Source organism: Diadema setosum, chromosome 8 (assembly GCF_964275005.1).
Source record: "Diadema setosum chromosome 8, eeDiaSeto1, whole genome shotgun sequence".
In the NCBI taxonomy this organism is placed as follows: domain Eukaryota; kingdom Metazoa; phylum Echinodermata; class Echinoidea; order Diadematoida; family Diadematidae; genus Diadema; species Diadema setosum.
The window spans coordinates 27553136-27566721 of record NC_092692.1 but is presented as its reverse complement, the minus strand read 5'-3'; the positions used below and the strand labels follow the sequence as shown (position 1 = coordinate 27566721).

Below are 13586 nucleotides of genomic sequence, written 5' to 3'. Positions count from 1 at the left end.
GAAATCAGCGCCCTAAAATACCCCTATATACAAAATTTCATACTTTCCGCTGGATGTGAGCATCTCGACCAAATTTTGTAACATATCTGCCCTACTACTATGGTTTCACAAACTGAAGTAGACCTCCAGAGTTTATTACTGAATCAAAACTTCTCAATGAAATGTCATTCTTCCATGAAGACAAGTGTACTGTAAAACCATAAATTTGTGCATGCATGAAACTTTCATGAATTTTGTAAGGAGCCAACATTCATGAAATTAAAACGCGCAAGAAAGTATTTGTCTACATAATGCACTGAATGCCAGTACAATGCTGTACACCTTACAAGTTAGTGTAACAGCAAGTGTTTAGTATTGCGCATTCGTTTTTGTTGGGAGTTTTATATCGACCAGCAGAATGAGTTCAAGAAATCCCAGTAGTACTAGTTCACGTAGTATACTCCTAATTCTTTTGTGGTCAGCAATTTGTGATATTTTCATGCCACGAGAAGGCAGTCAGCTTCAATGTGTGATAGTTTCTGGCCACAAATGTTTCTGGTCTTACAGTAATGTGCAGAGAAACCATGTCAGGACACAGAGTCATCTGCAGGGGCTGAAGCAGTGAGGGAAGCGGTACTGGATGTGGCCATGGCAGAATGTCTTGTGGGGAAAAAGGCCTTCCGACGGGCTGACCCAGAAACTGACTGCACGCTATCCACTTCTTCAAACTCCACAAAGTCTGGTGGGAGGCTGTCCTCCTCTTTGAGAGGGCTTACACTGCAGAAGTCCATTTCCTTCCACTCGTCGTCCATCTCAGGAGGATCACAGGGTATGACCTGGGGTATCTCGTCGTTGGAAAGTGCGCACTTTGTGTTCTCTGCCTTCACGAGAACTGGAATGTTTCCACCACTTGGAACAACCACACCTTCCCTCTGATAGTCACTACCAAGAAACGCTTCGGAGACACCATCATTGGCGAGAGTGCGGCCAAGTACCGTCTGGCCAGACCCAAGATCAATTCTGCGATGTCCCTTCCCACCTTTCATTCTCTCCGGGATGATCTGTGAGCTCAGCAGCTGTGCCGTCTGCTTCGTCACAACTGAGTTGTCTTCATGCAACAGCGGAACAAATAATGTCTGGTTTTGGCAAGGACTGAAGTTCACATCTGTCTTTTCATAATAAATGGCATCGCCACTTTCAAATGATGATTCTCCTTCATCACCAGTGTGATATGCACATAATCCACTCTTTTCATGAGCATCTTGTATTTTGCTATCACTGCCCTCTACCATCCCTTGACTCAATTGTGGAGAAGATGTAGGACAAAGTGGATACATACTATTCTCTACCATATCTAACACCGAAATGCTTGTAGTACCTGACATAGAGTTGTTCTTGTTATCGAGTTCACTCAGTGTTCCTTTTTTTCTTGCTCTGTACCGTCTCTGCCTCTCCCTGTCTTTCTCTCTAATCCTTGCTGCTTGTTCCGGTGTCCTGTTCCTGCGGCTTTCTTGTTTCCGAGCAGCTTCTTTCTTGAGGAATTCTGCATACTCCTCAGACACTGATTGCCTATGAGGCTGCCTGTACCGATCCTTCTGATTTCTTTCTTGCGTCTCAGATGAACTGTGGCTGTTTGTTCCAAGCAGAGCACTAGAATCTTGCAACTGAAAATCCCCTTCCTTGGAAGCTGCTGCCGGCATGTCTTCTTGAAGGTGTTCAGATGTCTTTGCTTGATGAGGAAAAACCTTGACCCCTTCAGAATCCTCGGAAGAGCAAATCATGTAAGGTGCATTACTTGAACTGTCACTGGGTTCCTCCACCTCCCCCCTCTTCCTCGCCCTGTATCGCCGTTGCCTCTCTCTGTCTCTCTCTCTAGTCTTTTCCACTTGTTCAGGAGTCCTGCGACTTCTGCTCATCTGCTTTCTCAGAGCCTCCTTCTTTAAGAATTCACTGTATCTTTCTGAGGAATTCCTCAGTCGTTCCATGGATTTTTTTACCCTCTTCCTTTCTGGCTGGCAGTCAGAACTAGTGTCTGCATCTTCAGTCGCAAGGAGTTCTCCGGCATGATCTTGGGTGTCTTCAAGACCTTCCCATTGATCAACTCCACTGGAGTTGCTACCAGTTTTCCTGACAGCTTTATCCTTCTGGCGTGCTCTCCAGTTCCTTGTTCTCTGTACAGACTGAACTCGGTGCTTCTCAACTTGCTCTGGGGTGAGGGCAGACTTTCTGGCTAAATATCTGTTCATCTCCTTCTGTTTGTATGATGCCCACTTTTCAGGATCCTGTTTGAGCCTTTCCCTGTAGTTTCTCTGCTTCTCCGATGCAGTCATACGTTTCTGCGAAACAGCGGCGACACTATGGTCATTTTCTGGTGACTGCATTGGGTAGTCGCTCTCTGTCAGTGAGGTAGATGGCTCCTGCTTAATGACTGTAGGAGGCAAAAGAGGGTTGGCTGCATACATGACAAGGATGTTGGGATTGCAAAGCAAAGTATTACCCATTAAATTTCCATGTGAAGCTGCCGCCAAAATTGTGTCTTTCCCTTCAGTTGCAGAATTGACTGACAGCTGTTCTCTTTCAGCTATTAGGTGGTTCTCTTCATCAACATGTGCAGAAAGGAGTGGCACATCATTCAGACTGTATGCCATGTTTGTTGATAGGCTCCCAATTTCTTCAGCAGGCTGTAGTCTCTCTGCAGGCAATTGCAGTGAGGTGTTCACTTGGCCATCTGATTGTAGGACATCCCCACCAAATATTGATGATAGCCTCTCGTAATAAATGCTCGTCTCTTCCACCCCATCGACATGCGCATTACCGGGCTCCTCACAAAGTAGTCGCTCTTTCCGCCTCATCCGATACTTTCGCTGACGCTCTCGTCCCTGCATTCGCCTGCGCTTTATGCGGTCAAGCAGTTCTTCGACTTCCCCACAAGTCCCAGCTTCATTGTTATCAACAGACTGCACTGGTGTTTCCACTGCCCTCCTGCGCCCTCTACCTCTTGAGACACTAGCAGGGTTTAATGCCTGGGCTTGCTGTTTCAGCCTCAGGCGATACTTCCTCATCCGCTCCCTTCCCTTCAACCTCTTCAGTGCCAGCTCTGCCTCTGAGAGGTGCTTTTGGATTTCAGTAATTCTACAGTACTTATCTTGCTTGATCTCAAAATCCTCTGACATTTTTGGCACCTCTTTGATTTTGAGCCTTTGCCTCTGTTGCCTTCCAGCCGTAGTCAAGGGGTTGCGAGGGTCAGTACTACAACCAGCTTCCCCGTCTTCTGCTGCTCCTCCTCCAGCAAACACAAGCCCCTCATGTTTTGTTCCTGCAGCCTCCAGCTGAGCATTTTCTTTCGATTCTCTCTCTATCAAGTGAATGATGGTTTCACTACACCCTTCATTACGTACAGCATGCTCAGTATGGGTTTCAGCTCTGTTTTCATTTTGTTTCCTGTTGCGACGTTTGCGAGTACCAACTCTCCCTCGGGCTTTGCTCTGATCGCACTGTTCATTTGAGAGGGCTTTCTGTTTCTGTATGTTCCTGCGTCTTTCCAGATCCCTCCTCCTATACTCCTCCCATTTCTCAGGAGACTGCCTCAACTTCTCTCGATACCTGCGCTGCCGTTCGGCAGCAGTAAGGGCTTTCCTACCATCACCTTTAACACCCCATCTGGTGACACTTGGTGAGGACAAGTCGGTATCTGAAGACTTCCACGAGGTCCCCTGTAATAGACCATCCTGAACTTCTGAGCAATCAAGCCCTGGAACCTGATACATCAGGGTATTCAATTCTTCACTGTCACACGTTGCATTTTCATTCCCACAGTCATTCACTGCATTCCCGTTCATAGTGGGAAAGTGGGATGCGTCCCTTAGTACATCCAAGGCCGGGAATTGGGCATCCAAGATATACTCATTTGTGTTACCTCTCGCGATATCCTCCTCCTGGTCTGGCCTGGCTATGTAAACTACTGTTTGAGAGCAGCTGCTGGCACAATCTGCACTGGTGTTTCCAGAATCTGGCAAATCATTGCTTTGCAGCTCCACTATATCCGATTCGTGGCAATCCCGACTCGATTCACTCTCTGCGCTGCCAAATGTGTCCTCATTTCTTTTCTTCTGTCGATACCTCCGCACCTTCTCTCGCCACTGAGCTCTCTGGCGTACGCGTTGCTCGTTTGACAATTTACGTTTCTGGGTCAGAGCTCTCTGCCTCTCTGCATTCTTCCTTTTGTACTCCTCATATTTCCCTGGAATGCGCTTCAGTCTCTCCCGATAGTTTCGCTGTTTCTCGGCTGAAGTCAGAGGACGCTTGTGCTTCACAGTCTCCCCTGAGGCCTTTGTGTTCGCTGCTTTACGCCTTCTTCTCCCTCTCATGTTGATAGCTTGAGGAAGAGATACAGGAGAAGCATCTCCATCTTCACGTTGAAGTCACAGAGTCTTCTTTTCACACTGCAATAAAAGATGATAAACAACACTCTGGTTAAAATCACTTTGCATTTCTGTCCCTGTATCATGCACTGTGTAAAATTAGAAATTTAGAATTGCAGTAGAAGTCTCTCAAATATTTGTAGATTGGCAGTTCAAGCCTCACTGTGTTTCATTTGAAGGTTAACACATTTACCTCCAGTCTTCACAAGCACAAATCTCCAAATCTGATTTGGGAAAATGAAGTAAGAATCCTTATGAAATAGCATGACAATTCATTGCCAAGCGCATTTGGGTTAAGTACATGTACATGGTTTACTTTAATTGAAAAGGAAAGAAAGAAAAAGCTGGACAAACAGAATATCAATATATACATTGTAACTCACAAATCAAAGTACAGTCAAACAGGTCTGTCTACAGCGGCCACCCCAAGGAAGATGAAAAAAGTGGCTGATGTATACATGTGGCCGCTATAGAGAGGGTCAATAACATGGCTTTTCTCTGGGGGGAATTGTGTTTAGTGGTCGCATATGGCAGGTGATCGCTATAGCTGGTGGTTGCTATAGACAGGTTTGACTGCATATACTTGTACCACTACCACATACCAGCAACAGTAACAAAACACATGGACAGATTGAATGGCTCATGCTATGATAGGTCATCACTACCTGGCAAGGTAGATGCCAGTGGGACCAGCCTCAAGCAACAACAAAAAAGCAAAACAAAACTAGAAAAGCACTTGGATAGCGCAGTCCTCTGCCAAGCAGCTCATTTCTACCCATACAAATTGTACATGCATGCTGAAAATCACCTTTTTAACCCAATGATAAAGAAGCCTTTCTGTTGTGTCTCTGTAGAGTCTACCTCATCAGCAGCTTACTGCATGCTGCACCTCGAGCACGAGCTCAGTGCACGCACTTTAAATACCCACAGCTTGAACTCCCTCATTTGTTAGCCCTATTAGCTAATGATAAGCCTTCAAGATGAATTGTTAAAAATTATTCTGGATCCACACGGTTATCCAGATCACTACCAAAAATTAATCACCTGTTCTCGTGTCATTATCAACTCTTCCTGTAAGTTTCATCCAAGCCTGTTCATAACTTTTTGAATTATTTTGCAAACAGACAGACAGACAGACAGACAAACAAAGAAACCAATGCCTGCAAAAACATGACCTCCTCGGCGGAGGTAACAAATAACAAACAAAAAAGCTATTGACTCTAGGAGATGAACCCTGGTTTCAGAACAAATGTTTTGAAATGCACTAGGGAAGTTGGACACATTGTTGACTGATCTAATGGATGATATCAGCACGGGCTTTGAAAGGCGTTCTTACTAAATTATATCACACAAGTTTAACATTGAAATATGCAAGCTCACAGCACTATTCATTTGAGTGAAAATTATACAATTTTGTCACTATATACGTGCTACCATCCTGGATGGCTTACTCCTTCCTTCTTACTGGCACTACCATTGCAGCTTCACACCAAATTCAGCCATTCCAAAGGCCCATTTCATTTATCGGGTTTGCAGTCATCAGTTCAAATCAGTGCTTACACCCTTGATTCATTCTTTTGTCTACTATGGTGTCCTTTACCCCATTGTTCACCATACGTATACAATGTACATGGGTACTGGGCAATAGCAAGGTATTGATACCAGGGCCCTCTGGGAAAGTAGTGCAAACAATGGTGGGGTTAACCAGGGTAGTGCCTCCACACTACATGTATCATCATCATCATCATCATCATTACTTGCACCACCACTATCATCATCCATGCCACTATCAAAACATACATTATAATCATAATCATAATTGTCATTATCATCACTATAATCACCATTAGGCTGATTGATGACATGACTCAAATCCATCCAAGGCATATGTACATGCGAGTAGACACTCCAGTGAAATTCCTTTTCTTCAAAAGAAGTTGACTTACATGTAAAGCTAGTATTGATACATATGGCGGTATCCATGCTGAATGAAAAATGCCATACACTTGAACAACATTCAGCTATTCTCAGAAAGTAAGATGTATGAGAAGCAGTATATATTTGCAAGTGTAGATGGTAATGGTGTCTGAATGCTAGGAGTTTGAGCACAAAAGAGGTTAGCAACAAGAGTAAACATTTCATAAAGTTCATCATCAGATACAGCAAAACAAAACCTTTCCCGTGATACCTCACTTTTTGATTATCAAGCAATATCCTTGAAGTTGTGATAGAAAAAAAAAAAACCCTCATATTTTCTTGTTATTTTCTTTGTTTTTGAGCAGCTTTGGTTGCAAATATCTCAAATTCACATGAATGGAGTGAACTTGTTTTGCAATCACTAACTCTTCATATCAATAGCAAAGCATCCCACATCCATCACAAACTAATAATATATATGATGACATAAATGGTATACCGGGGTACCAAATAAGAATCAGCCATTTTGTTGGATTATTTATTTTTTAAAAAGGTTGTACCCTGTGTGCCGAAAAGAGGAAATTATTTTGGTGCTGGAGCTAGCGCACGCTAGCCACTGCACTGCACACGCTAGTGGTATCGCAGCTTCCATGCACGCATAGTATAACATGTAGTGGCATGGGAATGCTACTTACACGCACACACCGTGCATGCATTTTTCTCTGGCTGTCCTCGAGTGGACGTGACGTGGCGCTACACAACGCGTTACCCGGGGTACTACGGTACCCCGGGGTAACGTGTGATGCATCATATATATATATATATATATATTGAAATCATCTGACAGTACTGACTACTTCTCCATGTATTTCAAGAACATTCTAGATAAAAAGGAAAGTTATTAACCAATGAGTAATACAAGAAGAAATGATAATGATGACTTTACTTTTAGAATTCCAGACCAGTTAAACATTAAGTTTGAAAAGAATGTAATTTGTAAACCTTTCTGGGTGTGAGAATACTCGAGGAAAAGAGTCTGAAAAAAATCTGAGCCCTTGGGTTTTGGGGGAAAAAAGTCTGAAGTGTATTACACTGAGCATTTCAATGCATTTGAACTGACAAAAAGCTGAAAAGTGAGTTTAGGGCAGAATGGAAAAAAAAAAATCTGAAATCAGATTTAACTCTGAACTCTCACATCCCTGAATCGGAAAACTGTAAAATTTTATCAAAATCAGATACAGAAGTCATCAAACTGTGAAGATTGATTAACTGTGTTGGTTGAAATAGTGATTTACTCTTGTTTAATGACAGGGACATGGTTACATAGATTACAGTATAAATACACATAATAAAGTGACTCAGGACCATTGTGGTGTAAACAGGGTTAGCAAGTGTGCATGTGTGTGATGTGGGGGACTTTCATTGTACTTAAACTCTCAAAGAATAAACAAATGAGGGCAGATTACAGGTACTGTAAGAGCCACATGAATATGAACCATACATGTTGTAGCTAGCATGCAGCACAAATAGCAGCTTTGAAATATCACACGACATCAGGTCAGTAACAATGAAATTCACTTTTCTCTTCCAAAACAATACACAAACACCCATAATATCCAGTGTAATGTAAGATTCCCTAGGCCTACTCCCAATGAAAAAAAACAAACAAACAATGATAATTAGAAATAGGAGTAAAATATCCCGTTTGCGGCAGTTTAAGCATTGTTAAGGGGTTTTCCAACTTGTAAACAAATCAGGCAAATTATTTTCAACCATTTCATATATCATAGGCAAGATTATTAATTAACGCAACTGTTTTCATAAAAGAAATTTACCACTGACCAACGCAGTTTTCATGATTTACCAGGGCAAAACCCGGCACAATTTTCGCCGATAAGGGCGATATGCGACGTAGTATTTCTGCTTGCGGCACGATGTACAATCCCTATGCAATACGCGCGTGCTCCGCGATCTGTAGCTGAACGCCTTCACATGTCTCGCGAACATTGCGTAAGCGCCAATTCCCATTGCGAAAGCACGTGAAAATAGCGGGCGCACATGCATTGGCCGCAAACAAGATCGCAAATCTGGCGGTGTTGTCAATGTCTTTCTCGTGTTTTTCTCATTTTTTTCGATGGCAACATCCACTTTCCGAAAAAAATGGCGGCCCACATCGGCTCGCGAAAGTTCTATTTTACGTGAGGATATGTTTTCAAAATCCATGAACATCGAGAAAACGACAAAAAATCCAGTTTCTTGGACTATTGTTTCTTAACTGTTATGTTAAAGGATGGTGAACGAGACATTAAAATCAAGAAAATCATACAAAAGAAGGTGTCAAAGCAGAGGGAAATGTCTGTTAAAACAGATTTTTTATGTGACTTTTTAAAATATATTCGTACCACTGAAAAATCGCGAGTTAAAACTGACTGATTTACTTCACCGATTTTCGCTCCAGAACGGCCGTCTTTTCGGGGCCCTAAAATATGACGTCATGACATGGACGAACGTACCCTTTACGATCGAGTGTGCAGCGCTAGCTAGCTCTACATCGAGTCCGTCATTCATAAAGCACGTAGTTCTTTGTGAGCGGATGCAATACAATACTGTACCTTGCCTGTCTTTAGTCGCATCTGCTTTATCGGCAGAAACAGCAGGGTAAAATGTACCATTATTTAAAAAAAGAAGAAGAGATGAATGAATAAATAAATAAATGAATAAATAAATAAATAATAGCCATAATAATACTAATAATATAGTCTGAAGCTACGTCAGTAGCGAACCGCCGAGGCCCGCCGGAGAGCTAGTTTGGTGTGTATGGTAGCCCCACTACATATCCGACCGCGTATAATTCGCGCACTGAACACTTAGTACGCACTTCGTCTGCACGCAAAGCACATAAAAATGGATCGGCTTTGAATGTAGATGAGGATGGTGTGGGAAAACGCGATAATTCACTGTTCATTAATGGTTTTAATCAAGGACAAAATTTCGAATGAATACTTTCACCGAATCGTAATGACAGCACAATGTAATGTCTATGGAAGTTCCTAAAAAGCTTCGTTGACGTTTTCTACAACACGGTGTTCAATACAACTCGGTTTGCGTGCATTGTCAATGCAAAAAAACAGCGGTCGATCCTGATAACGCGATTTACCGCGGGGAGCTGAAACGAGGCCACGCTAGTTTGTCGGCGACATTTTTGCACTGGAACTTCGAATCGAAAAGGGAACAACGGCATTTGATAGAGCTGGATTTTCTCAATCACGTAGGTCAAGTTTTTAACGTGAATTTCAGTGTTAAATATTCTTATCAAGCAAATAAACATTAGGCGGTCGATGAGTAGTAGGTCCAACCCTACATAGGCTACTCCACTACGTAGATCCTCACGTTAGCTAGGTCAGAGTTCTTGTTCTACCGTAACGTTAGGCTCTACTACTGTACTAACTAGGCCTATTAAACGGTTACTATAAGCCGTTTAAGAGTAGAGACTGAGGCGCGAAAGCGCAAGTAGAAAATTAAAAAGGTATACTTCATGGTAATTCGAAGGAAGATGGGTTCAATAAGTGAAATTATAACTCACTTTTGCTTGATAGAGTAAACAAGACACGTACAGATACCTCGGTGCACTCAGGCCATCGCCCGCGGCGGCGTGATACAGAGCGTAGCTTAGGTGCAAAGTTAGCTAGCGGTACGGTAGCGTATCACATCAGCGAGCGCAGGGCTGATTCGTCCATGTCATGACGTCATAATTTTGGTCACCAAAATTTCGCCATCAGATCGGGTTCAGGTGGTCTAAAAAGGGCCTCAAAACACCATCTCTCAATCGTTCTAAAGACATTTTCACCTTCTGAAAGTTAACTATTCATATTCCTAGAGACTTAAGCTTTGCAGAAATATACAAATCACTTTGTTTATGAATACCGACATTTTTTTCTTGTTCACAATACTTTAAGAAGTACCGAAAATTTCATTTTGGATGCGATATGTTGTCATTTAGGTGAGAAAATTTCACTTTCGTCAGAGATCGTGCCCATTTTAATGGTTGGTTTTTGTTGATTGCTAGTGTGTTAGTATATGTGTAGTGTGCATACTCGGTGCAGTGCTGTGTTTAGCGGTATATTACCGTGTAATGCTGTACCTGCCGCGAACGGCTGCAAGGCCGCATACTGCCGTAGTTACTCTAAACAGTAATTATAAATAGCATCAACGCAATTATCAAAATTATACTCAAATTGTCATATCTCACCCGAATTACAGCTAAGGTACTGTTGTTTCATTTTGTTCTACACTGAGCTATTTCAATATTAGTATCATTTGGTTTAACAGCTCCGTCGAGGCGTTGTGTAAAATTTTAGATCTGATCGATGATCCGCCCCACTCATTATAAAATGATTTCCTTTTCAGATGGAATTTTCCAATAAAACTCATTTGGATGATTGCATGTCTAAAAAGACAGGCTGAAATATTAGCATAACATCTGAAAAAGAGTCAGTAGCCAATAATAGTTCGATGACGAAACCGAGTTAATTTAGGGTCTAGCTAACGTTAGCTATTTAGTATTCGTGACATGATGTGGTGCATGGCCGTGTTGTTGTAACAAATCCCCGTTGTAACATAGATATGGGCGCATGGGACTGAGAGAGTTATCAACAATAATACAAACGTGGAGTGATATGAACTTTGTAGGACTCTGGAAATGTGATTAACGTAAGCACGAAATTAGCAAGCTGGATGAGTATATGTCACATCTTACACATGGGGTTAGCTACTTACCTGGAAAAACTATCGAAATCACAGGAGAGCGCTTTTCCCAACGTTTTATTGTAGCTGTTTCATTCCGGGCCTCTGCTGCAAACCATCTTCACGTATAAACAATTGGTCATCTAGAGAGGGCGCTCTACATTTCTACCGTAATCGGCGTTCTGTGTGTACAACTCCTTTCATTTCGCGAGAGCGGCAGTGAGACAAAGACATTCGCCAAAACAAGATGCGAAATGTCAGGGCATGAAAAAGATGATCATGTCATCATAATCTTGATTTGTTGATGAAAAGCAACAATTGTATTGTTGAAAAGAAACGGTTTAATGTGTCAGTGTTTTTTAACGTGTCCGCTCCAACTACTTGTCCATTCATCAATTTGGAGGAAAATAACTAAAATCCTTGGCCAGTATCTTCACATGCACTGACTTCCCCGCGTATAAAAAAAAATATATATATATATAATGACAGTATTTCATTTCCTATCATTTTTTTTCTTTTTTTTTTTTTTGGTGGGGGGTGGAGCATCCGTTTATGATAAGAGGAAAAAGCTCAGATGAAAACTGTGTTGATTTTGTCAATGATGATAGTGATGAAATAGATAATGACAATCGATAATGATGATGATGATGATGGTGATTGCGGTATTAATAATGGTGATGGCTAGGATAATAATAATGGCAATGATGATGGAGAATAACAATATTAATCATCACCGTTATTAGTACTGTTGTAGATCTGGTGCATGAAGTTCAGGGTCGATTGAGTTCACGTAATCTTAAAGGTATCGTCTTGCTTTTTGCTTGTCTCCATATAAGATATTCCAGCAAACTAAGAGCAACCTGTGAAGGAGAAAATACCCTGAGGTAGGCGTGCCTTCCTTGAGAAGGCGTTCAATTTGAAATGTAACATTATGTCATTAATAATTTACAAGTATCAACATAAATTTTGCAGCATTATAAATCCTACCTTAATTCTTTCCTTCCATCTTTCCTTTCTGCAATCTGATTCATCATCGAAAGAAAATGCTATTTTAATCTTTCTTTCTTTTTTTTACTCCAATGCTTGCATTATTAGTATTCACTGAATGTTTTCCTACACTGCGATGTGTTTTGATCGATGATTGAGTTGTCATCATTATGTTTTACTTTCTTAATAAACATATAATTTGCGGAATAAAAAGATAAAAACATTTTGTAGAATGAAATTAGCAGGCGATTCCACTTTAATTTATGTACGGTTGAGTATTGCCACAGATTTTATAATAATCACGAGAAAGCAAGAACATTTTATCCCGGGGCCTTTTCAAATTCTTTTCTTTTTTTCACTTCCATCATTTTGATTAAGTATATTCCCTTTCTATGGGAACCTCGAGCAATGTGGAATTCCGAAGTTAAATCAGGTCACCCACGCCAAACCGATTAAGTTAACAAGAATTTGTTATGATATTTGTTATGTTATTTGTTATGAAGCAAAGAAAACGAGGATAATGATTTTACTATATTCCCCGAGAGTATTTACACGTGTACTTCTGGTCAACAATCGCGATTCACTCAAATGGAATACCGAGTAGGCCAAGGCCTACTAGTATTTTGTGTTTGTGATGTGAATATGAGGGGTGGGGGATAGTATACACTACGTCAGAACGAGTGGTCGTTATCGATCCCATGGTTTCCTCACGCCTTTGAATGCTAGTCTGTGTTCACAAGCCTTATCAACAAAAATACGTGCAGTACAGCTTATCATCATAACTCGGTATCCAGTGGCTCAAGATGTTGAATCAAACAGAATTGGTGAGAAACTTAATGTAATTACAGAGTTTATACTTTGCTTTCTCTTACTTTCTCTTATGATAACTCTGAAACAGGATTGATGCATTTATTATCAGGACTCTTTTTTTTTTTCACATTCATTTTTATTGCACGACGGTGGGGTTTAAAGGGCAAAAAGTGAACCCGACGGAGTCTAGCGGCCAATATTTCATGAAAAGAGTGGGGGACACAAAAAGCAAAATTATAAGGCCAAGATATCAATACCTCCTTGATTATACCTCTCCTTGGGAATACAGTTCCAGAAAATATATGTTACACACAAAATAATGCAGACTGACCTTCTTCAAACAAATTATTGAGGAAAAAAGGTTAGAAAGTAATGAGTAGGGTCTGTAATTAAGTCTAATGATGCAGAGACCAACCAGTCCTCCGCAGCTCAGCGCATGCGGAACTCCGCTGCTTAGCGCTCCACCAAACAAAATGCACGAGACCGGACGATCATTCAAAGCTACGTGGTGAATGAATGAACAATGCGAAGATGCGGATACGACACGTTTGAATGGCATCTACCCACCAGCGCATCTCCAGGTAGAGTGAACTACGAGAGCAACAGGAGAGTAGATCAACCCATCTCGATCAAAATATTGTGATGGATATAGTACATCTCAACCGTCAAACATCACAGATGGAAAACCTGGTGGACAACGGCAGAGAGTTCCTCTTCTGGATTTAAGAT

The 13586-nt window shown here is 41.5% G+C and overlaps 1 protein-coding gene across 1 annotated transcript; it reads right to left on the bottom strand.

Moving 5' to 3' along the window:
* Nucleotides 1-368: 368 nt before the first annotated feature.
* Nucleotides 369-4346, bottom strand: LOC140231889 (uncharacterized). The gene has a single exon (XM_072312041.1). It carries the CDS (start codon nt 4344-4346, stop codon nt 567-569), a length of 3780 nt encoding a protein of 1259 aa, XP_072168142.1. The 3' UTR covers nt 369-566.
* Between the last annotated feature and the right edge of the window lie 9240 nt (nt 4347-13586).